The sequence below is a fragment of the Ranitomeya variabilis genome, chromosome 1 (assembly GCF_051348905.1).
Source record: "Ranitomeya variabilis isolate aRanVar5 chromosome 1, aRanVar5.hap1, whole genome shotgun sequence".
Lineage (NCBI taxonomy): Eukaryota > Metazoa > Chordata > Amphibia > Anura > Dendrobatidae > Ranitomeya > Ranitomeya variabilis.
In genome coordinates, this window is record NC_135232.1 from 610,993,697 (window position 1) to 611,020,774 (window position 27,078).

At 43.1% G+C, this 27,078-nt stretch overlaps 1 protein-coding gene across 1 annotated transcript; it reads right to left on the reverse strand.

Moving 5' to 3' along the window:
- Positions 1-886: 886 nt before the first annotated feature.
- LOC143810128 (nuclear receptor ROR-gamma-like) lies at positions 887-27,078 on the reverse strand. The gene is made up of 10 exons (XM_077293046.1): positions 27,030-27,078; positions 13,534-13,619; positions 13,092-13,233; positions 11,658-12,098; positions 11,441-11,562; positions 11,236-11,368; positions 11,051-11,158; positions 10,864-10,974; positions 7,468-7,577; positions 887-1,455 (listed from the first exon to the last, which is right to left on the reverse strand). The coding sequence occupies exons 1-10, from the start codon at positions 27,070-27,072 to the stop codon at positions 1,309-1,311; spliced, it is 1,443 nt and encodes a 480-aa protein (XP_077149161.1). The 5' UTR covers positions 27,073-27,078; the 3' UTR covers positions 887-1,308.

Below are 27,078 nucleotides of genomic sequence, written 5' to 3' on the forward strand. Positions count from 1 at the left end.
TCCACAGTCCACGATTGCTTTTCCTTAGCCCATTGTAACCTTGTTTTTTTTCTGTTTAGGTGTTAATGATGGCTTTCGTTTAGCTTTTCTGTATGTAAATCCACTTTCCACCCATTCGTTCCTCATTTGTTTTGTTGTGCATTTCCTGTTTTGGAGACATATTGCTTTAAGTTTCCGGTGTTGTCGCTTTGCTGTCTTCCTTGGTCTACCAGTATGTTTGCCTTTAACAACCTTCCCATGTTGTTTGTATTTGGTCCAGATTTCAGACACAGCTGACTATGAACAACCAACATCTTTTGCAACATTGCGTGATGATTTACCCTCTTTTAAGAGTTTGATAATCCTCTCCTTTGTTTCAATTGACATCTCTCCTGTTGGAGCCATGATTCATGTCAGTCCACTTGGTGCAACAGCTCTCAAAGGTGTGATCACTCCTTTTTAGATGCAGACTAACGAGCAGATCTAATTTGATGCAGGTGTTAGTTTTGGGAATTAAAATTTACAGGGTGATTCCATAATTTTTTCCCTCAGAATTGAGTGACTCCATAATTTTTACCCTATACTTGGTTACAAAACGTAACCATTACTGACTACCACATTTTGTGTTCTAGATTTCTTTTACTGTTTCTTAAAGCCAGAAAGTTGCAATTTGAAAGTACTTTAGTTTTGTGCCATGTTTGTGATCTGCTTTTTTCTACAAAATTAAACAACTGAATGAACATCCTCCAAGGCCTGTGATTACATAATTTTTTCCAGGGGTTGTACGCTATTTTAGAGCACAGTCTTCTACTCAGTTGTCCAAATCATAGATGTTGAAAGAGACACGTGGTGAAGCATAACCTGTCTTTTGTTTATGATCCACCATATAGAAGATGCGGCTGCCATTGATACGGAAAATATTTTATTACAAAAAGATATAATAGGACATACAAATAGCTTATTGATGATCAGCCATGTAAAAGAAGCATAGATGTACAATAACATAAGCAAAAAAAGGAAGAACATTGGTCATCCTAACTCTTCTTTGCAAAGCTTTCGACATAGAGCTCATGGATCCCATGTCTTGAGTTAATGCTTAAAACAAGGTTGTATTATAATGCCCTCCTATTCTAGGATCTGCTCATAAACTTTTCATTACCCAACCCATTGATCCAAATAAAAGAGTTCTCTACTTCGTATGGACATATGGAGTAGAAGACATCGAGGCCCCTTCACGATTTTAGGATTGTTATTGTCCCAGGACTCAGTGTTAATTAGGGGAAAGAGGACACGGAGATAAGAGATATAAACTCATACGTCCAGCTCTGTTCATGAATGTTCAGTCTCGGAGATGAACAGCTCTTTATACAGAGGAGGGAATCTCTCCCATGCAATGGTTGGATACATCTGTCTGAAGATGTTCAGCTTTTCCAAGTGCAGCTGGCAAATGTTAGAGAGTTTCTCCTTTTCGGGAAGCTGAATAAAATAAAAAAATGATATTAGCTGAAAGACATTCGCACATGAAGAAGAAGGCACATGAGAAAAGGATTCCTGCTAGACCTCGAGGTAATACTGGGGTTATATATGTTAGGGTTTGCGGAACGCACCGAATATATTTATTGACGTGATTGGTGCGTTCGCAACCCGGGATCCACCGTGCAGGAAATAGTCTGCCGCTAAGTAAATGGCGGCACTATATGGCGGTATTAACCAGCTCTGTTAGCTTCACAGAGCGGCCGAGAAAGCAAAGCTCTGTGCCCTGTTAACTCTCACAGAGACACAGGCTAACTACCCAGAAGAGAGCAGTCAGTGGTCATGCATGCACACAACACTCCTCGCCGGAGGTGCCAGCATTCTAGGGGCTTATTTCAGCCGGGTCCCTGAATACTTTCATACACAATCTCCTCGCCGGAGGTGCCAGCATTCTAGGGGCTTATTTCAGCCAGGTCCCTGAATACATTCACGCATATGACCACAGTGGCTGGCGCAAAGCATGTAACTTTAGAAGATACTAGCGCATGGCCGTGCGGCCATGCGAGCCTTAAATAGCTGCAGCACATACAGGACCTTAAAGAAGAGGACCAATGAGAGATTGCTACAGAATCTGCGTACCTACAGGACCTTCCTAGAAAGACCAATAGACTTGGCTGCAGTACCTGAACATGTGACCCTTGATCTCCACTGAGAGATCTTACCCTGGGCATGCTCAGTGTTTGCAAAGCAGGACTTAAGGCCCCGTCTCACATAGCGATTTACCAACGATCACGACCAGCGATACGACCTGGCCGTGATCGTTGGTAAGTCGTTGTGTGGTCGCTGGGGAGCTGTCACACAGACCGCTCTCTCCAGCGACCAACGATCAGGGGAACGACTTCGGCATCGTTGAAACTGTCTTCAACGATGCCGAAGTCCCCCTGCAGCACCCGGGTAACCAGGGTAAACATCGGGTTACTAAGTGCAGGGCCTGTCATGGTTCCCAATGGCAAGGGAACGTCAGAGAACATAAAAACAGAACAGCTCTTGGGTGATGGAATCTCGAGCTGACCGTGAGCTAAACCTACCACACAACTAACAGTGGCCGGGTGGCGTGCCTACGTTTTATCCCTAGACGCCTAGCGCCAGCCGGAGGACTAACTAACCCTAATAGAGGAAAAGACAGACCTGGCTTACCTCTAGGGAAATTCCCCCAAAAAGGAGACAGAAGCCCCCCACATATATTGACGGTGAGTTCAGAGGAAAAGATATACGCAGTATGAAGGTAGGTTCAGCAAAGCGAGGTCCGCTTACTAGATAGCAAGAAGATACAATAGGGAACTTCACGGTCAGCTGAAAACCCTATTAAAATACCATCCCGAAATTACTTTAAGACTCATGTGTCAACTCATGACACCGGAGTGGCAATTTCGGCCCACAAGAGCTTCCAGCTACAGAAAAATAACATAACTGTGAACTGGAACAAAAATGCAAAACAAACTTAGGACTAAGAGTCCAACTTAGCTGATAGTAGTCTAGAAGCAGGAACATGCAACAGAAAGGCTCTGGTTACATTGATGGCCGGCACTAGAATAACTGAGCAGCAAGGCTAAATAGGATACACCCATATCCTGATGGAAACAGGTGAACAGAGAAAGTGAAGCACACAAGTCCAGTACCACCAGTGACCACCGGGGGAGCCCAAAAACCAAATTCACAACAGTACCCCCCCCTCAAGGAGGGGGCACCGAACCCTCACAAGAACCACCAGGGCGATCAGGACGAGCCCTATGAAAGGCACGGACCAAATCAGAGGCATGAACATCAGAGGCTGTCACCCAAGAATTATCCTCTTGACCGTAGCCCTTCCACTTGACCAGATACTGAAGTTTCCGTCTGGAAACACGGGAGTCCAAGATCTTCTCCACAAATATTGACGGTGAGTTCAGAGGAAAAGACATACGCAGTATGAAGGTAGGTTCAGCAAAGCGAGGTCCGCTTACTAGATAGCAAGAAGATACAATAGGGAACTTCACGGTCAGCTGAAAACCCTATTAAAATACCATCCCGAAATTACTTTAAGACTCATGTGTCAACTCATGACACCGGAGTGGCAATTTCGGCCCACAAGAGCTTCCAGCTACAGAATAATAACATAACTGTGAACTGGAACAAAAATGCAAAACAAACTTAGGACTAAGAGTCCAACTTAGCTGATAGTAGTCTAGAAGCAGGAACATGCAACAGAAAGGCTCTGGTTACATTGATGGCCGGCACTAGAATAACTGAGCAGCAAGGCTAAATAGGATACACCCATATCCTGATGGAAACAGGTGAACAGAGAAAGTGAAGCACACAAGTCCAGTACCACCAGTGACCACCGGGGGAGCCCAAAAACCAAATTCACAACAAGGGCCGCACTTAGTAACCCGATGTTTACCCTGGTTACCAAAAAAAACAAACAGTACATACTCGCCATCTGATGTCCGTCAGGTCCCTTGCCGTCTGCTTCCTGCTCTGACTGAGCCGCCGTACAGTGAGAGCACAGCACAGCGGTGACATCACTGCTGTGCTGTGCTCTCACTGTACGGCGGCACTCAGTCAGAGTGGGAAGCAGACGGCAAGGGACCTGACGGACATCAGATGGTGAGTATGTACTGTTTGTTTTTTTTTTTACATTTACGCTGGTAACCAGGGTGTAAACATCGGGTTACTAAGCGCGGCCCTGCGCTTAGTAACCCGATGTTTACCCTGGTTACCAGTGAAGACATCGCTGGATCGGTGTCACACACACCGATTCAGCGATGTCAGCGGGACCTCAACGACCAAAAAAAGGTCCAGGCCATTCCGACACGACCAGCGATCTCGCAGCAGGGGCCTGATCGCTGGTACATGTCACACATAGCGAGATCGCTACTGAGGTCGCTGTTGCGTCACAAAACTAGTGACTCAGCAGCGATCTCGCTAGCGATCTCGCTATGTGAGACGGGGCCTTAAGTCCCAGAAAAGCCTGTTCGCCGTAGATCAGTGCAGGGTACAATAGCAGAGCCTGGAGAGGCAGCAAAAACCCTTTGCACTGAACCAGACTCAGTGAGACGCTGGGACCGACATCTCCGCTGAGCAGGCTCCACTGCGGCCGAAGGAGAATGGGAGACCACAGCAGAGACGGATCGAGATTTCCCCTGTGCAGCAGAGGAAACTCGACTCCTAACAATATAGATCAGCAATGAAATGGAGAAGAAGAGACATGTGAGAATGATACAGAGCCGTGATCACATGAAGAAGAAGAGACTTGTGAGGATTATATACAGGGTGGGCCATGTATATGGATACACCAAAATAAAATTGGAATAGTTGATAATATCAACTTCCTGTTTGTGGCACATTAGTATATGGGAGGGGGGAAACTTTTCAAGATGGGTGGTGACCATTGCAACCATTTTGAAGTTGGCCATTTTGGATCCAACTTTATTTTTTCCAATGGGAAAAGGGTCATGAGACACATCAAACTTATTGAGAACTTCACAAGAAAAACAATGGTGTGCTTGGTTTTAACGTAACTTTATTCTTTCGTGAGTTATTTACAAGTTTCTCTTTTTTTACAGCCATTGACATGTCGCAGAGGTTAACATGTGAGTAGTGGATAGAAATTGATGTCTGGTGAACGCAGTACTCGGGTCATTGCCGCTGAATTTGCAGAATGGGCAAAACAAAAATTGGAACAGGAACCTCAGCTTACACAGAACATTATGTTCAGCGATGAGGCAAACTTTTTGGGGTTGGCCATTTATATGGATACACCTAAATAACATGGGAATGGTGTCAGTTTCCTTGCATAGGGTGTCTTGCATTGAAATCTGCTGCAATGACCCGGGAACTGTGTTCACCAGACATCAACACAATTTCTATCCGCTCCTGACGTGTTAACCTCTGCGAGAAACTTGTAAATAACTCATGAAAGATAAAATTACGTTAAAACCAAGCACACAATTGTTTTTCTTGTGAAATTCTCAATAAGTTTGATGTGTCACATGACCCTCTTTGCATTGGAAAAAATAAAGTTGGATCCAAAATGGCCCACTTCAAAATGGCCACCATGGTCACCACCCATCTTGAAAAGTTTCCCTCATTCCCATTTTATTTAGGTGTATCCATATTTATCGCCCACCCTGTAGAACCACGATCACATGGAGAAGAGGAGGCGTGTGAGGATTGAATTGAGCTGCAATCACATGAAGAAAAGACATATGAGGATTACATGGAGCCACAAACACATGAAGGAGAGACGTGTGAGGATTATGTAGAGCGGTTATCACATGAAGAAGAGACTGAGGATTATATAGCATCGTGATCACATGCAAAAGAGATGTGTGAGGATGATATAGAGCCACAATCACATGAAGAAGAGACATGTGAGGATAATATAGGGCTGCCATCACATGAAGGTGAAGGGAAGTGTGAGGATTATAAAGTGCCGCGATCACATGAAGAAGAGTTGTGTGAGGGTAATATAAAGCCTCAATAGCATGAAAAAGAGACATGTGAGGATTATATAGAGCCACGATCACATGAAGAGTCGTGTGGGGTTTATATAGAGCCACCATCATTTGAAGGTGAAGAGACGTGTGAGGATTATATGGAGCCGCGATCACATGAACAGACATGTGATGATGATTATATAGAGCTGCGATTACATAAAGACGAGATGTGAGAATTATATAGGACTGCAGTCACATGAAGAAGAGACTTGTCAGGATTCTATAGGGCCATGATCAAAAGAAGGCGAAGAGACGTGTGAGGATTATATAGGGCCGTGATCACATGAAGGGATGTGTGAGGATTATATAGAGCCGCGATTACATGAAGAGACGTGAGGATAATATAGGGCTGTGATCACATGAAGGTGAAGAGACATGTGAGGATTATATAGAGCCACGATCACATGAAGAACAGACGTGTGAGAATTATAAAGTTGCCATCACATAAAGTGACGTGTGAGGATTATATAGAGCCGCGATTACATGAAGAAGAGACGTGATGATAATATAGGGCTGCGATCACATGAAGGTGAAGAGACGTGAGAGGATTATATGGAGCCGCGATCCCATGAAGAAGAGACGTGTGAGAATTATATAGAGTTGCTATCACATGAAGGGACGTGTGAGGATGATATAGGTCCATGATCACATGAAGGAAACATGTGAGGATTGTGAGACAGTGACCGGCGTTGTTGTGAATGGCAGGTTTGTGTCACAGAGGAGGAGGTCCTCTGCTCTGTAAACATGAAATGTTGCTCTGGGACTTTTAGTTAAACGAGCTTTGTTTAGCTTGTAAGGGACTGGGCTTACAGGACTGGCAGGGGTAGGAGAGCTGGGCGGGTCTTCCTCCCATCAAGGGGTGTGTCTCAGACGATATAGTGAGATTGTGGTGTGATCACATGGTCTCTGTGTTGGAAGGTCCTGTGAGTGGAAACTTCCTGAAGAGCACATGGTCAGGCCATGTACCTGCATGGTCTGTGTTGGAAGGTCCTGCGAGTGGAGACTTCTTGAATAGCACGTGGTGAGACCATGTACCTGCAGAGCCTGTGACGGTTAACTGTGTTGGGGAAGCTATCATCCTTCTAAGGGTCTGGAACTGTCAGGTGGGATGTTGCGGAGCAAGTCATCATACGGGACAGTGATCCTAGTAAGGCGGCTACCCTGGAAACCAGGAATGACAAGGAGTCAGCATGTGGAGTGGAGCTCCTGGAAGGTAACCTCAGACAAGGGGGTTGTAAGAAGGCAGAGAGGTGTATCTGCTATGTAAACAGACTGCTGTCTTATTATGTTTTGTGGATGTAACGGTACGGACTGTACTCTATCCGGTTTATGCTGTATTTGAGTAAACCGGATGGTATGATTAAGTGAGAAACTGTTCCTGTGTGCATTAATACCATTGCCAAGCGAGTGTCCCCCAACACACTCAGGGAGAGCTATCTCACAGGATATTATGAGTGTGAACAGTGAATCGACTAACCTTCATTAAAATGAATTCGCGATGTGTCCTCCGGAGAAGATGTCTGAAAGCAAAGTGTATTTTCCTGTACAGAGTATCCACCTTGTGCTTGTCTTGTAGCCAGGGGTAGCCTAAGAAAAGTCAGATTACACTGTGTTCCAAATTATTATGCACATAGAGTTTAGGAGTGATAAGGTTAGAATTTTTTTGTTTGTCATTTAAACTCATTGATGGTGATGTGTGTCAGGGCTCTTTATATCACTGAAAGCAATTGCAGATACCTGTGCAAATTAATTTGGCAGGTGTGTCCAAATAAAGGCAAGACTACTTAAGAAGGCTGTTTCACATTATTAAGCAGCCTACATTTTTTGCCAAAATGGGAAAGAAAAAGGATGTGTCGGCTCCTGAGAAGCAACAAATTGTGGAGTATTTAGGTCAAGGCATGACTACAATCAACATTGCCAAGACACTTCATCGTGATAATCGCACAATCAAGAAGTATGTAGCTGATTCCCAGCTCACACGTGTGCGTGCTGATAAGGAAAAATTGAGGACTCTTTCCAACAGGCAATTGCGTAAGGTTAAAAGAGTAGCTGCAAAAATGCCTTGTCATAGCAGCAGACAAGTTTTTGAAGCTGCTGGTGCCTCCAACGTCCCCAGAACAACAAGATGCAGGGTCCTTCAGAGGTTTGCAGCTGTGCGTAAGCCATCCTGTCGACCACCTCTATCCACTGCAACAAGCAGAAACGGCTCCAGTGGGCCAAACGATACATGAAGACTGACTTCCAAACTGTTTTGTTCACCGATGAGTGCCGTGCAATGCTCGATGGTCCAGATGGATGGAGTGGAGGATGGCTGGTTGATGGACACCCCATGAAAACACGGCTAAGGCGCCAACAAGGAGGAGGTGGAGTAATGTTTTGGGCTGGAATCATGGGGAGAGAGATTGTCGGCCCCTTTATGATCCCTGAAGGGGTAAAGATGAACTCCATAATCTATGTGGAGTTTCTAAAACAACACTTCCTGCCATGGTTCAAGAGGAAGAACCGTGCTTTCCGCAGCAAGATCATTTTCATGCATGATAATGCACCGTCTCATGCTGCAAAAAACACATCTGCATCTCTGGCTGCTATGGGCATAAAAGAGGACAAACTTATGGTGTGGCCACCATCTTCCCCTGACCTCAACCCCATTGAGAACCTCTGGAGCATCATCAAAAGGAGTGTCTATGATGGCGGGAGGCAGTTCACATCTAAGCAACAGCTCTGGGAGGGAATTCTGTCCACATGCAAAACAATTGAAGCAGAAACCATCCAAAAACTGACAAATGCAATGGACGAGAGAGTTCAGAAGCTTCTTTCGAACAAGGGGTCCTATGTGCAAATGTAACATCACCTAGAATAAAGTTTTCACTTGAAAACTGTTTGATTTCATTTTGTAATAAGCTGATAATGCTTATAACTTCACAATTGACCATTTTTTTGTTCAAAATAAAAAAAAAAGGTTGAAAACTCTGCTGTGCATAATAATTAGGAACATGCATTTTGAGTGTTTATTTTTTTTTTAAAAGATACTGTTTTCATAGGCAGTTTTTTCCAAAATATTGCTATTATACTAGAATAGTAGATGACTGGAAAATAACAATGACTGCAATTCAGATAGGTAATTTAGAGAAAATATGAAGAAATATTATTTGCATAATAATTTGGAACACAGTGTATTATGATTGTGTATGGCCCTGACCAGAAATACTGTATGTACCGGTAAGTAAAAATGGGACCTAGAAAAAACTAAAATTAGTAAATGAAGCCATTAAAGGGAACCTGTCACCTGAATTTGGCAGAACCAGTTTTGGGTCATATGGGCGGGTGTTTGATTGACCCAAAACTGGTCCCGCTAAATTCAGGTGACAGGTTCCCTTTAAGTCAATTTCTAAATTCTGATCATTTTTAAAATGGACAGCTGGCGTAAGATGGGCCTGATTCTTTAAGATTGAGAACATGACACGTTGTATAATTTTGCAATTTTATGACTTTTATTACATTTTACAATTAGAAATAACATTTGTGATTTTTAGGAATGATGTAGCATTATGAAAAGAGGCTTTTTTTTCTTTCTTATTGGATATTAAAAATGTCTATCCTACAAGACAAGTTTGCAGAAATATTTCCTACCATCTATTTGACTACTTTGCACTGCTTCAACCACAACATTTTTTCCTTTTCTGTGCTCCCCTCAGCACCACTTCTGTGCTTTTGTGGTCAGACTGTTTTTATGTCTCATAACAATTTTTTTATTGCCTAACTCACAAACCTCTAGTTTGCATTTTATATTAAAATTATATGCAATTAATTGAAAATGGACATCAAATCTAAAAAAAAATTACAGGAAAATAAGCAGCTATACACACACAATACCTGGTGACTGGCACCTTATACAAGCCATATCCGTGTGCATTTATAATACTAAGCTACCCCTAACCTCCATGGATGATCGGTGTGTGAGTCGTTGTTTATCAGTATCTTTCTGCATCCACCTTTTACCATTGGATCCTGCAGTCCATTAATATTGATAAGTATGATACTTTTTTAATGTCTCTTTAACTTCTCTTTATTCATAATGCTACTAGTCAGTCCCCTTTCCCCTCTCGTAGCAAATGTTGTTTTTAGCAAGGTTATTAGTCAGTCTACTTCCTAACCTGGCAGCAGTATATATCCAGTAAGTTCTCTATTCAGCCTTTTTCCCTTCTGGCAGCCCTATACGTAGTCTTATTAAGTTCCACTGTCAATCTCCTTCCTCTTCTGGCAGCTTTAAGTATAGTTTCCATTAAAATCTACTGTCTTCTTCCCCCTTCTAACAGCCAGAAATATAGTATCTATTAAGTTCTAATATCAGCCTTCCCTTTCTGGCAGCTCTAAATCTAAATATAGTATCCATTATGTTCCTTGGACAGCCTCTTCCCACTATGTATCATTCCCATAAGTTCTACTGTCAGTCTGTTTCCCCTTCTGCTAACTCTAAATATAGTTCCAAATAAGCTATACTGTAAGTCCTCTTCTCCTTCAGGCAGCTTTAAATATAGTTCCCATTAAATTTTACTGTCAGTCTCCTTCCCCTTATGGCAGCTATAAATATAGTACCCATTAAGTTCTACTATCAATCTCCTTCCCATTCTGACAGCTCTAAATAAAGTTTCCATTAAGTTCAACTGTCAGTTTCATTCCCTTTCTGCCAGCTTGAAATATAGTTTCCATTGAGCTCTACTGTCAGTCTCCTTCCCCGTCTGGCAGCCATAAATATAGTACCCAGTGAGTTGTACATGCATATACAATCCATCTATTACGCAGCGCAGTTTATGATCATTTTGCTATAATATGTTACAAGGTACGCAGTGGTATTAGTAACCAGATAACTTACTAGGATTGAGCAGGGTTATGGCGTTGAAGAAGGCCATTTCATGTTCAGAGAGGTTGAGCGCACAGAGTGACTGGCAGAGATCAAACATAGAAGTGATGAGGTCGGTGCACCCTGAAAGAGTAAAGACTACGGTTAGTGTTTTGCCTTCTATCTGATCTGATTGTGAGGATTGTAGACATTGTCTCACCTAGAGAGTGGAAGAGTTCTAGCTGGGCATACTTTCCCTCAAAAAAGACCGTATTATTGAAGCAGTTAAAGGCCCTGCTCATTCTTATCAGCAGCAGCTCCATTGCACCTATAGATACGACAGGGCATTCAGTTGGGTTGTGTGAGAAGCTAATGATCTTACTCCTACATGTTAACCTCTCTTACCTGCTTTCAGGAGTACAATCTGGTCATTCGGATTCAGGTCCATGAAGCCGTTGAGTCGCTTGGCGAATTCCACAATATATTGAATGGCGTCTGTAATGTGACAGACACAACGTTCCCACATCTGGTCCATGGGCTGCAGAGAGAGACAAGAGGTGGTACATGCACACAGTCATTATTTACTCCATGCGATGAAGGATCTACTCACCTTTTGCTGGAAGTTCTGCATCTCTTCAGGTGAAAATGTTTCCCATCTCAATATCTGTAGGTTCTCCTGACGAAACTGGCAGGTTTCTTGGTGTGCAAAGATCACGTTCTGCATCAGCAATTCTGAAGTTATCAAATGAGAAGTTGATGTTAACGAAGATGGTACTTATCTAAAGTAAATCGAGACTTGCCTTTTTATTGAGAGTGGACTTACTCACCAAGCTCAGTGGCTGATATCATGCATTCCGGAGGAAATAAACTGCTGAAATTTAGGCTGCAGTATGATTCCAGATTGTGGAATAAATTCGGTCTTCCATTCTCCAAATGAGGCTGCAGATCTCGAAGATGGTTCTTCCTACTTGTGACTTCTGTTTGTGTCTTTTCTGGTGTGTAAAGTAGGAGAGGTTCCCTCTGCACCTGCATCCTAGGCAGAGAACAGTTACGTGTGGCACAAGAGGAGTCCCATCTCCTGTGACCTATCCATGCAGAGGGCTGGATGGGGTGAGGCAGCTCAGGAGTTGTAGTGGATGGTTGTTCGGAGTGGGTGTCAGAAATTTGTAGGCCTCCAACGATCTCTGTTCGTTGCTCCTTTAGAAGTTTCTGCACCTCCGCTTGTAATATAGCCCTCTGCTTCTTAGACATGCGTCCAAACTTGACAGCTGAAACCATAAATTAAGAATGACTGCAATAGTTGTAATGCTTACAGTAAAAAAATGCAATTATTAGTCATTATTGCCAGATTTTCAGAAGCCAGTGTTTTCCTAGATGATCTAAACCTTTAATTATTATCAAAGTGGTGGTTTTCCTAGTCAAGGACCACTGGTTGCAACGTAAAGCTGTCTAGATCCAGCTATAATGCCCTTGAGCTCCTCTGATGTTGCAGAGGTAATGCTGCCTCTGCCAGTGACATCGGAGTATGCACTATTCAGACCTACTGTGCGGCCACTCTGCTGGTCTGAACTATCAATCTTTAAGAACCCAATAAGCCAGAAAGCTCCTGAAGAAAGAAGATAGACAACCACTTAAAATTTAATAGCCTTATTGAAGATTACCAACTGATGTATGGAGTCTTACAAGCAATACCCTATATGGAATAAGTAAGATAAGTAAACTAGTTTTTCTCTAGAAAATATACGGTAGCTACTCTGTCAGTGTTTGACCCACATACAAGTCTGGAAACCTGACCCAAGATATATAAGGCTGTGATCACAAGTAGAGGTCATGCAGTTTATACCATGGTGCCGACCACCCAGACCACTGTTTTATCTATCTGCCAGTTGTCACCCACCAAGTTACTCTTGGACACATCTTGTGGTCATGCACCTTTAGCCGCATGTGGTCTTGGTTTGGTGCTTCACAATATTTGTGAGCCACCCACATGATATTTACAGAGGCACCAAAACGTAGCTCATAAAACTCCTTTAAGTTTTGACATTAGGGTTTCTAAAATCATTTCCATTCATCGTAATAGAGTATTTTCTGATGAACACAACAAATCACCAGGCTTTCTACAATAAAACGTATGAACATGCCAGAGAAAGAAGCCATTTTTACTTTAAAATGTACCACCACTGTCTACATTTAGTCAGAGGATAGAGCGCTAAGTGTTGTGTACTTTGCCAAGGAAGCGAGAAGTCATTATGGTTTCTTACCATCACGAGACATGCCCAGGGATAGACATTTTTGCAGTCGGCAGTGCTGGCATCGGTTCCTACTAGAACGGTCAATTAGACAGCTTTGTTGCTGGCTGCATGAGTAAATTGGCTTCCCTTGCTGACTCCGGCGGAAAAAACCCTGCCAAATAAAAGAAGCAATAAAGATCTGTCGGAACACACTCTAATCGGTCCTTTCAATACATTGCAATCAGATTAAACACTATTGAACCAATTGTACAGAGCAGCAGTTTCGTAGATTTTACTTTTCATCCTTCCAGATGACACCCAATATTGTCGAAACCCGCGTTAAGGTGCCTGTACGCTCCGTATCAGTATTTAGGATCATTGAGATTTCTGCTTCTCTCTGTGCCTTTCTATTTCTTTTATTAGCAAACGTAATTCTGTGTACTGAGAGGATGATGTTCCCCAGATATCTCACCTTGCATCCTTCACATGTGATTACACCATAGTGGATCCCAGAAGACTTATCTCCACAAATTTTACATGGAATGACTTCAATTTGAGCTACAAAAAAATAACAAAAAACAGAAAAGAGATATTTACATCAGCGCTGATAAAAAAAAACAAATCCCAGAGTCTCAAAAGCTTTCATTCATGTCTGCTCCATTATCTCTGCTGAGTATACAATTTTTAACCTATGGAAATTACCTTTATTTTACCTGGGGTGGAAAGTGTTAAGATTGAAAGTGTTAAGTTAAAAAAAAAAACTATGATGAGAAATACAACAGCGAAGCATCAGCCAACCAAACCCCTTTCCACTTACTGCAAAACCTCAGACATCCGGATATGTCTTAATCATCTTGTCAAGGACTGCAGCAATATTTGCATTGACTGGTTTTCTACTAATTGCCTTAATATATAATAATAATCATCATAATAAATGACGTCTACATCGCAATTATTTCTCAGGTGAAAGGGAATCTGTCAGCAGAATTTTGCTATGTTTTTACTTCTTTGGAACTGATAGATCCCAGACATAGGGATCTTTTAAGAGGGCAAAATAGAGGGCTTCTATAATAGAGCCAGATGGAGGATTCTTATAAGAGGGCTAGACAGAGGGCTCCGGTAAGAGGGAAAGAAGGGGGCTCCTGTATGAGGGCCAGTGGTGAAGGGTTCCTGTAAGAAGGGAGTGCGCCTGTGAGAGCACCAAACGGGGAGGGTTCCTGTAAGAGCGCCAGTTGGAGAGCTCCTGTAAAAGGGCCATATGAGGAAGGCTCCTGTAAGGGGGCCAGACAGGAAGGGTTTTGTAAGGGGGCCAGATGGGGAGGGCTCCTGTGAGAAGGCCAGACTGGGAGGGCTCCTATAAGGGGACCAGACCAAAAGGGCCCCTAAGACGGCCAGCCTAATGTGTGCTATGAGAGGGCCAGACGGGGAGGGCTCCTGTGAGAGGGCCAGATGGGGAGGGCTCCTGTGAGAAGGCCAGATGGGGAGGGCTCCTGTGAGAGGTATAGACAGGGAGGTCTCCTATGAGAGGGCCAGACGGGGGGCTCCTGTGAGAGGACCAGATGGGGAGGGCTCCTAAGAGGGCTTGACTATGGTCTGCTATGAGAGGGCCAGACTGGGAGGGCTCCAGTAAGAGGCCAGATGAGGAGGGCTCCTGTAAGAAGGCCAGACCGGGAGGGCTCCAGGGAGGGCCCCTAAGAGGGCCAGCCTAATGTCTGCTATAAGAGGGCCAGACTGGGAGAGCTTCTGTGAGAGAGCCAGACAGGGAGGGCTCCTGTGAGAGGGCCAGATGGGGAGGGCTCCTGTGAGAAGGTCAGATGGGGAGGGCTCCTGTGAGAGGTATCCTATGAGAGGGCCAGATGGAGGGGCTCCTGTGAGACGACTAGACTGGGAGGACTCCTGTGAGGGCCAGACAGGGAGGGCTCCTATGAGAGTGCAAGATGGTGAGGGCTCCTATGAGAGGGTCAGACGGGGAGGGCTCCTGTGAGAGGAACAGACAGGGAGGACCCCTAAGACAGCCAGACTAAGGTCTGCTATGAGAGGGCCAGACTGGGAGGGCTCTTGTAAGAAGGACAGACCGGGAGGGCTCCTGTGAGGGCCAGATAGGGAGGACCCCTAAGAGGGCCAGACAGATCTCTGCTATGATAGGGCCAGACTGGGAGGGCTCCTGTGAGAGGACAAGACAAGGAAGGCTCCTGTGAGAAGGCTAGATGGGAAGAGCCCCTAAGAGGTCCAGATGGAGGTCTGCTATGAGAGGGCCAGACGCGGAGGGTTCCTTTGAGAGAGCTAGATGGGAAGGGTCCATTAGAAGGCCAGATGGAGGTTCTGCTATGATAGGTCCAGACGGTGAGGGCTCTTGTAAGAGGGCCAGACGGGGAGGGCTCCTTTGAGAGATTGTGGAGACATAGCATTGTATCTTAATTAACCAGACTGTAAAATGTGTAGGCCCAGAATCATACACTGTTGTCTGAAGTATTGACTCTTCTTGTAGGACAAATATTTACATGTAATATTATCTCCTACAGTTTATTATCTGTTATTTTTGCAAAACAGTAGTGTATGGCCACTGAACAATTATTTTTGCTGATATGTTGATTACATACAATGTCCATGCTGTACGGGTTGTTGCCATTCCCAAACAGATCAGGAAAATCTTTGCAAATAGATTACATAATCAAACAATGCGACTTGGTCGTCACCATTCTTCCCCTTATCTGCGATGCTGGACTGAAGGACACTTGTTAAACATAAAAGAGGTGATATGCCTCTGAGAGACAGAGAGAGACAGCTAGAGATTCTGTCAAGACATCCATACATCCAAAGGATCAGAAACAGGACAGCAGCCAATACAACATGGCTCCATCACGAGGGACACGGAGCTATGATTCTACAGGAAACAACCTAGGGGACCTCGGCCCCGGTTGGGAGAATACAGATCTGCTCCATTGACCATTGCTGAACCATGGATACATTTAGAGAAGCCAGGTTGTGACCCTCGGCTCAACTGGCCTTGTACCTCAAAGGACTGTCATCTTCCTAAGCTTGTCCTTACCTCTATGTGTGTGTGCCACAGGTGGGGTAGTCGACCCTGGAAGATAAAGCTAGGTCGTGACCTTCTGGTAAACTGGCCTTGTATCTTAATGGACTGTCATCTTTCTACGCTTGTCGTTACCTCCTCTGTGTGCATGCCCCGACCTCTGAAGTAACAGCTGCCATTATCCCGGCGAGTCAGCGGAAGGGTGAGACTCTGTAGTGTGCACCATCTTTGGGTTTTGTGCTGGGACTGTTCTACGTGTTATCTGCCTGTTTTGTGGTTCAATAAAGCATTGCCACACTGTTTTACCCTCACCCTGTGTTGTCTGAGTAGCGTTATGCCCATGTTAAAAGGAGAGCAGGTGTTCGACGGGACAATTCCTGGTCCATGCCGTTTTGACTAGCAGACCTGGGGTGCCCGCTGACCCCCCGTGTCTCCACAGAGGTCAACATAGTTGGCTCCAATAATAGAGACATGACCGTGCTTCTATACCAGCGCTAGACACACAGCAGATTGAGCATTAATGAGACATATGGATGAATGCATTGCGTAATGAAGGAGTTGTTCACTTCTTTCTCTTTCCAGCACTATATATATATGACCCCATACCATAGTGCATGTCTCAGCTGCTATTTTTAGAGGCTTCGGTTGTGGTGCTCATACAGCCTCACCTCGTGATCGTTCCCGGCTGTGTCCTGTGGTCTGATTGTAGTGTGAGCCTGTACGTTGGCCCCAGGTGCCACTGAGCCGTAGAAACTCTAGTGGGACGTTGGAGAACAGAGCAGTTTATTTCCAGCACTTGGCAGCTGGATATGTTCTCTATATTTGAATCTGCAGCCATTTGTCTTCTGATTCAGCAGATTTTCTCACCTTCCCTGATATTAATAACCTGTCGTTCACATATTGCAGCTTTTGGAGCTTCTGTCAAAATTACAAATGGCAGAAAACACTGCAACGCAAGTTTCCCAGCGTTCATCCACAATTCTGGAATAATGGAAGGAAATATGACTGCAGAATCTCAGGGGGACACATTGTTTAGAAGACTTTTGGCTTCTATTTTTATTGGATCAATTAATTGAAATAGTTACTCAGGTGCAAATAGCCTTTAACATGAACAGCTTAAAAGGAATCTGTCAGCAGGTTATTTCTACCTAGCATAATGTAGAGACCAAGACCCTGATTCCTGTGATGCATCTCTTACTAGGCTACTGATTACAGTTTTAAGAAAAATCACTGTTTTATCTGCTACAGATTTACCATTTATTTGCACGTAGAACTCTATATTACCCCACCCACTCCACTGATTGGCTGTTTTCTGTGTACACTGTGCATAGACAGAAAGCAGCCAATCAGTGGTGTGGGATGTTGTTCTACACAGCTCAACATGCCAATAACAAATAAACTTGCAGCACATAAAACTGTGATTTTTATTAAAACTGTAGCTAGCAGCCTAATAAGTGACACATCGCTGGATTCAGAGTCTCTGCCTCTACATCATGCTGGGTATTAAAAACCTGCTAAAACATTCCCTTTAAACAAACTATGGCAGAATGACTTAGTGCCTATATGGGACCTGTTCTGTGCGTTTCTCACGCTTCGCTTATTGCGCTCAGGCTCAGAGCAGTATTTCCAATCAGTACATAGAGCTGAGGTCCTTGGACAGGATATTTCACAACTCAACCACCCCCGATAACAGTTGTGTAAGTCTAGGTTTTTCCTGTGGGTGGTGAAGCACCAAAGTGACAGAGAATAGATTTCGTTCTGAGTCAGTACCTGCAGTCGGTTATTACTCAGGAGCCGTTCACAGTCTGAAATGACGGTAACTCTCCCTTTTATCTGCTCAATCCTGACGGGAACACCAACCCCACAAAAAGGTCATACTGGCCCCTGGCTAGCACTGCCAGGCAGTTATACCTCCAAGTAGCTGTCTTTTGCCTCCACCACCAATGACATGTAAGGTTTCCGTCACGCAACGCAGTCCATTTCAGGCGCTTATAGGACAATTGCTAAGCTAGCGGAAGGCAGCGTGTTGGCAACGTTTTATTGTGAGATGTCACCTATACAGTCATATAGGGGACCAAGCCTCGAGAAAAATCATCCCTGTAGTGTAGCCTTTAGTTGCATATTATTTTGGTTGCAATGGTGTTGCCAAAGGCTCAGTCCACCATTGGGGCAATTTAGATTTTTATGTAAAAAGAAAAATTGAGTTGACATTTATCATCAATATGGAGCATTTTACTAAACAAATGTTTCATTTTTCATACTTTTTTGCTTCATTTTTTATTCTGGTTGACTTCGCAGTATGTTAAAAAAAATTACAATTTTTTCATGTAATAGAAGAAAGGCCATAGAAGGAGTATAAAGAAAATCTCCCGAAAGTGTGTCAGCGCTGCACACAACCACATCAGCCATCTTATGTGGAAGTCTCCCACAGCAGGTGCTAAAATGTAACTGCATCGATCTCGCGGTCTGATAAATCCCCACATTATTCATCAAAGGGACAGGTGACATGATGCGAGGAAGCTCCAGAACCGGCATGGCTGCAGCTCGAAGAGCTGACAATCTAATAAGGCGCTGCCTCTGCAGATACGGGGCTTTCCCTAATCAGATATCGAAAGACAAGTCTTTACATTATATAGAGAAATCAATTAAAGAATTTTCACTCCAGGGCACAAAGTGCGGTCCCATAACCTAAATACAACAAGGCCGTTAAATTGAGTATCTATCTCTGATGAACAGGACCGTACACCAGATAAGGGATAATAGAACCGTAAACCAGATAACGGTATTATACACAACATAAGGGCTAACAGGACTGTTCCTCAGACAACAGGACCATACACCAGATCGGTTATAACAGAAATGAACCCTTAAAAAATTCCATCAGACCAGATTATATTAAATAAAATATATTTTTTATTAAAAATAAATTGCAATCACAAAAAAAATCACCAAAACGTATGGAAATTTTTATTATTACTAAAATTGTATAATCTACAACAGATATTTATTTATTAAGAATATAAAACATACAACTATAGATAATATGTATCTCCTCCAATCGAGGTTTACTTAGGGATAGATAAAAAAATATATATATAAAAATCCCGTATGTGCAAGACAGGGCAAGTCCAAACTGATCAGTATAATAAACATAAAAATATATATAATGCAGCAAATAATAATTTAATAATATAATATGTGATAAAAATCAGTCAAATAAATTTGTGAATAATATGTGTGTATATCCATATATACACACACACACCTATTGTGTGCAGCAAAATAAATCAATTCATAATAAAGTGCAATAGTGCAATAAAAAATAAATTGCATACAAAACAACCAGTGTGTCCACAAAAGTTGTGAGCCAAAAACAAAAAACAAATAATTATATATTACCCAGTAAAAGCGCTGCCAAATGTGCCAAAATATATTATGAATACTGACCAGTTAGGAGTACCACTGCCCTGCACACACCACTCCAACGCCGTTTCGCTCACTGCTTCATCAGGGAGTCAACCATCAGGGAGAATAACCGGCATGGCTGCAGCTCTAAGAGCTGACAATCTAATAAGGCACTGCCTCTGCAGATACAGGGCTTTCCCTAATCAGATATCGAAAGACAAGTCTTTACATTATATAGAGAAACCAATTAAAGAATTTTCACTCCAGGGCACACCAGCTAACAGTACCACACATCAGATAGCGGATGACAGAACCATACGCCAGATAACAGGACAATACAACAGATCAGTGATAACAGAGCCATACACCAAATAACAGCACCACACATCAGATCGGGGATAACAGAACCGTACACCAGATAACAGGACCACACAACAGATCAGGGATAACAGAACCGTACCCCAGATAACAGGACCACACAACAGATCGGGGATAACAGAACCGTACACCAAATAACAGTACCACACAACAGATCGGGGATAACAGAACCGTACACCAGATAACAGTACAATACATCAGATCGGGGATAACAGAACCGTACACCAGATAACAGGACCACACAACAGATCGGGGATAACAGAACCATACACCAGATAACAGTACCACACAACAGATTGGGGATAACAGAACCGTACACCAGATAACAGTACCACACAACAGATCGGGGATAACAGAACCGTACACCAGATAACAGTACAATACATCAGATCGGGGATAACAGAACCGTACACCAGATAACAGGACCACACAACAGATCGGGGATGACAGAACCATACACGAAATAACAGCACCACATATCAGATCGGGGATAACAGAACCATACACCAGATAACAGTACCACACAACAGATCGGGGATAACAGAACCGTACACCAGATAACAGTACCACACAACAGATCGGGGATACCAGAACCGTACACCAGATAACAGTACAATACATCAGATCGGGGATAACAGAACCGTACACCAGACAACAGGACCACACAACAGATCGTGGATAACAGAACCGTACACCAGATAACAGTACCACACATCAGATCGGGGATGACACAACCGTACACAAGATAACAGTACCACACGTCAGATCGGGGATAACAGAACCGTACACCAGATAACAGTACCACACATCAGATCGGGGATAACAGAACCGTACACCAGATAACAGGACCACACAACAGATCGGGGATGACAGAACCATACACGAAATAACAGCACCACATATCAGATCGGGGATAACAGAACCATACACCAGATAACAGTACCACACAACAGATCGGGGATGACAGAACCATACATGAAATAACAGCACCACATATCAGATCGGGGATAACAGAACCATACACCAGATAACAGTACCACCCACCAGATAGGGAATCACACAACTGTACGCCAGATAACATTATCATACATCAGATTGGGGATATCAGAACCATGCATCAAATAATAGTACCATACAGCAGATTATTACAGATTACAGATTACAGAACTGTATACCAGTTCGGGGATAAAAGAATCGCACACCAGGTAACAGTACTGCACACCAGATAGGTAATAAGAGGACGATACATATGATGGGTGACTGTCCCTGAGATAACAGGACCGTACACCAGATGGGGATAACTGAATCATACATCAGATAGCAGTACCATATACCAGATCGAGGAAAACAGAACTGTACACCAGATAGCAGAACTGTACACCAGTTTGGAGATAACAGTACCATACACCAGATAAGGAATAACAGGACCGTACACCAGATGGGCATAACAGGACTATTCCTCAGATAACAGGACCATACATCATATCAGGAATAACAGAACCGTAAACCAGGTAACTTTACCATACACCAGATCTGGGATAACAGAATGGTACACCAGTTCTGGGATAATAGAATTGTACACCAGGTTACAATATTGCACACCAGATAGGGAATAACAGGACTGTACATCAGATAGGGGACAGCAGGACTGTCAGTTAACCTCAGATAACAGTACCATATACCAGATCAGAGATAAGAAAAATGTACACCAGTTCAAGGATAACAGAATCGTACACAAGAAAACAGTACCATAAACCTGATAGGGCATAACAGAACCATACGCCATATAACAGTACCACACATCAGATCAGGGATAACAGATCCACACACCAGATAACAGAACGGTGCACCAGTTTGGAGATAACAGTACCGTATACCAGGTAACAGTACCGTTCACCAGATGGGGCTAGCAAGACTGTCCCTCAGATAATAGGACCATACACCAGATAGGGGATAACAGAATGGTACACCAGTTCGGGGATAACAGAATCATACACCAGGTAACAGTATCGCACACCAGAGAGGGAATAACAGGACTGTTCCTCAGATAACAGGACTATACACCAGATAGGGGATAACAGAACCGCACACGAGGTAACAGTACCATAGACTAGATGAGAAATAACAGATCTGTACACCAGTTCTGGGATAACAGAATTGTGCACCAGGTAACAGTACTGCGCACCAGATAAGGAATAACAGGACTGTATACCAGATGGGGTAAAACGGGACTGTTCTTCAGATAACAGGACCATACACCAGATGAGGGATAACGGAACCATACATTAGATAACAGTACCACATAACAGATCAAGGATAACAGAACAGTACATCAGATAACAGAACCATACACCAGTTTGGCGATAACAGTACCGTACACCAGGTAGGGAATAACTGGACTGTACACCAGATGGAGATAACAGGACTGTTCCTTGGATAACAGAACCAACATGTTTCGGCCTGTTACAAGGCCTTAATCATCATGTTACAGGCTGAAAGATGTTGCTTCTAGATGTCCACTGGCTGATCTGACTGCATGTAATTGTGCTCTTTTATATCTTTCAACTATTCTTCAATAAAAAGGAAGTTTTATACATGTAAGACCTCTGAAGGTGCAGCGGATTCTTCATTGCTGGGTCATATACATTTTTTTGGATTTTGTTGCTGTGGCTGAGCCGTGACCCTGGCTGACGGGCGGACTACTGGATTGAGACGAGGCCGGTGAGCTGACAAAAAAAGATTTTTTCTTTATACATCAGATAATGGTACCATATAACAGATCGGGGATAACAGAACCATACACCAGATAACAGAACCGTACACCAGCTCTGGTACACCAGGTAACGGTACCATACACAAGAATGGTACACCAGATAACAGTAGACAACACCAGATATTGGATAACAGGACCATACATCAGATAAGGAATAAAAGTACCATATGCAAGATATGGGATAACAAGACTGTTCCTCAGATAACAGTACCATACACCCAATAGGAAATAACAGGACTGTACACCAAATGTGGAATAAAAGGACCACACCCAAGAAAAGGGATAAAAAACTGTACACCAGATAACAGGACCGTACACCAGATAGGGGACAACAGATCCATGCAGCTTATAGGGGTGTAGTATGACCATACACCAGATAACAGTACAATACACCAGATAGGGGATAACAGAACCATAGACTAGATAACTCAATTGTACACTACATGGGGGATAACAATACTGTACTACAGATAAAAGTAGCATACACTAGATGGAGATAGCAGTACTATACACCAGATAGGGGATAAAAGAACCGTAGATCAGATAACAGTACCATACACCAGATCGGGGATAACAGAATCATACACCAACTGACAGTACCATACACCAGATATGGGATAAAAGAACCATACACCAGATAAGGCTGGAGTCACACTAGCAATTTTAGATGCACAAAGACACATAGATTAGATGGATATATAGATGTCAGTGACACAGATATCTATCGATCTATCTATCTATCTATCTAATCGTCTAAGGGGTACTTCCATCTGCTTGTCTGTCTGTCTTTCTGTCTGTTTGTCTGTAACGGAAATCCCACGTCGCTGATTGGTCGTGGCTGGCAGGCCACGACCAATCAGCGACAGGCTTAGTCCGGCCACGAATTGGCCCCTCCCTACTCTCCTCCAGTCAGTGTCCCCTCCCTACTCCCCTCCAGTCAGTGCCAGAGTGTCGCCCCATCCCGGACCAACTTTTTACTATTGATGCTGCCTATGCAGCATCAATAGTAAAAAGATATAATGTTAAAAATAATAAAAATTTGTGCTATTCTCACCTTCAGACGTCCACCGATGCGCGCGATGCTGCCGCCAGCTTCCATTCCCAGTGATGCATTGCAAAATTATCCAGATGACTTAGCGGTCTCTCGAGACCGCTAACTCATCTTGGTAATTTCGCAATGCATCACTGGGAATGGAAGTTGGCGGCAGTATCGCGCGCATCGGGGCAGCTTCGCTGGACCAAAAGTTTGGATACACCTTCTCATTTAAAGATTTTTCTGTGTTTTCATGACTGAAAATTGTACATTCACATTGAAGGCATCAAAACTATGAATTAACACATGTAGAATTATATACTTGACAAAAAAATGTGAAACAACTGAAATTATGTCTTATATTCTAGGTCCTTCAAGGTAGCCACCTTTTGCTTTGATGACTGCTTTGTACACTCTTGGCATTCTCTTGATGAGCTTCAAGAGGTAGTCACCGGAAATGGTTTTTACTTCACAGGTGTGCCCTGTCAGGTTTAATAAGTGGGATTTCTTGCCTTATAAATGGGGTTGGGACCATCAGTTGTGTTGTGCAGAAGTCTGGTGGATACACAGCTGATAGTCCTACTGAATAGACTGTTAGAACTTGTATTATGGCAAGAAAAAAGCAGCTAAGTAAAGAAAAACGAGTGGCCATCATTACTTTAAGAAATCAAGGTCAGTCAATCCGAACAATTGGGAAAACTTTGAAAGTGTTCCCAAGTGCAGTTGCAAAAACCATCAAGCGCTACAAAGAAACTGGCTCACATGAGGACCGCCCCAGGAAAGGAAGACCAAGAGTCACCTCTGCTTCTGAGGATAAGTTTATCCAAGTCACCAGCCTCAGAAATTGCAGGTTAACAGCAGCTCAGATTAGAGACCAGGTCAATGCCACACAGAGTTCTAGCAGCAGACATATCTCTACAACAACTGTTAAGAGGAGACTTTGTGCAGGAGGCCTTCATGATAAAATAGCTGCTAGGAAACCACTGCTAAGGACAGGCAACAAGCAGAAGAGACTTGTTTGGGCTAAAAAACACAAGGAATGGACATTAGACCAGTGGAAATCAGTGCTTTGGTCTGATGAGTCCAAATTTGAGATCTTTGGTTCCAACCGCCGTGTCTTTGTGTGACGCAGAAAAGGTGAACGGATGGACTCTACATGCCTGGTTCCCACCATGAAGCATGGAGGAGGAGGTGTGATGGTGTGGGGGTACTTTGCTGGTGTCACTGTTGGGGATTTATTCAAAACTGAAGGCATACTGAACCAGCATGGCTACCACAGCATCTTGCAGCGGCATGCTATTCCATCCGGTTTGCGTTTAGTTGAACCATCATTTATTTTTCAACAGGACAATGACCCCAAACACACCTCCAGGCTGTGTAAGGGCTATTTGACCAAGAAGGAGAGTGATGGGGTGCTACACCAGATGACCTGGCCTCCACAGTCACCAGACCTGAACCCAATCGAGATGTTTGGGGTGAGCTGGACCGCAGAGTGAAGGCAAAAGGGAATGGTCAAGAGAATGCCAAGAGTGTGCAAAGCAGTCATCAAAGCAAAAGGTGGCTACTTTGAAGAACCTAGAATATAAGACATAATTTCAGTTGTGTCACACTTTTTTTGCTAAGTATATAATTCCACATGTGTTAATTCATAGTTTTGATGCCTTCAGTGTGAATGTAAAAATTTTCATAGTCATGAAAATACAGAAAAAGCTTTACATAACAAGGTGTGTCCAAACTTTTGGTCTGTACTGTACGTAATATATATATAGAACATGTATAAATTTATAATAAAGCACTGATGAATTGAGGCCAATATTCTGTGGTATATACAAATATAACTCTTTAGATCCTGGTTAAATATAAATTTATTTAACCTAAATTCCCAAAAAGTTGGGCAGCTGTGTAAAATATGCAGAAAACAAGAATGAAATTATCTGGAAATCTCTTATGTCATATTGTAGTCATAACAGATCATAGGACAAAGATCAGACGTTGAATGTTGGACATTTAGAAATTGATGGCAGCCACACATTACCAAAGAATTGGGTCAGGGTTAATAAGAGGCTGGAAATGTGAGTGGTACTAATGAAAAACAGCTGGAGGGTCAATTTTTAGCTAAGCTGCATGACTGTATAAAAAGAGCATGTGAGAGAGGCAGAGACTCTCAGAAGCAAAGGTGGTCAGAGGTGACCAATCTGTGAAACACTGCTTCTAAAAATTGTGCGAAAAATTATCTTCAAAGTAAAAATGCAAAGACTGTGAATATCTCACCATCTATAGTATATAATATCATCAGAGATTCTGGAGATACGCATGCGCACAAGGCCGGTGGTCAGTATTGGATGCTCATGATCTCCGGACTCTTCATTAAATACAGACATTCTTGTTTGAACTACATTTTTATCTCCTTCTGGGAATATCTGCTGTGTTACGGCAGAAGACACAGAAGCAAAAAATTCCTAATATACAACATAATGCACTTATACTTCTGTTTTACAACTTTCTACATCAAAAAAATAATTTTCGAGCTGGATTTTTAAAAAAGATGGAAACTTCCCCCAAATAGAGTCCCAAACAATGAACTGTGTATACACCAGGCAGACCAGGAATCTGGATGGAGGTCTCACTTAAAAATCAACACAAATCTCTGAGTCATGTAGACTCAGAAATTACATCGACCTCCATCTCGGGTCGTCTGATATAGATGGCTCATATAGGTTTCTTGTCTTTTGCCCCTCCTTATCCCCCTGTGTTGCCATTCACTTCTGCTACGGAAGTTTTTTTTCTTACATTGCTGGGATTTAGAAAACCTCAGTTCTGTGACTGAAGAGTCTAGGAAATATATCATGTCCACCTGACTGAGCGTCCTAGATTATTGTGTGGATGGGGAAAGGTTTCTATCACCCCAGAAATTAAAGTCGTGTAAAGAATGAAACATATATTAACTTTATCAATGCAGCTTAAATATTATGCGCAGATTTGGTTCTCTTTGGCCACGGCCCAGACCCTCTCAGATCAGCCATTGTCTAGTAGTGGCGAGATGCTTTATACAGTCATGTGATTGCATGTAGACATCTGTGTGAGAAGTATATGGAGGTACATTTAAATATCTTTATCTATTTATTATCATTCTAGAATAACAGATTTTGCCCCCAACTAAGATAGAAGGGACCCTCGCACCATTCTCTCTGCACCCGTGGTCCTGATTTTGTTATTTCAAAGTTATTCTACGTTCCCCATTTATTTAGTGTAGTAGAAATTGATAAAAAAATAAATGAAACTTGTACAGATTCAGAAAGGAAAGAGACGGAGAGGGAGTGATGTTCTCTCTGATCTGGGTCATACCTCTTATGTTTGACATCGTCCTCTTCTCTTCTGCCCACAACATCCAGTC

Coding starts and splice junctions, on each gene's coding strand:
- LOC143810128 (XM_077293046.1), bottom strand. CDS start 27,072: ATGTTGTGGGCAGAAGAGAAGAGGACGATGTCAAACATAAGAG. Junction 11,369..11,440: donor TGCAGAACTTCCAGCAAAAG/GTGAGTAGATCC, acceptor CTCTCTCTGCAG/CCCATGGACCAGATGTGGGA. Junction 11,159..11,235: donor GATTGTACTCCTGAAAGCAG/GTAAGAGAGGTT, acceptor TCGTATCTATAG/GTGCAATGGAGCTGCTGCTG.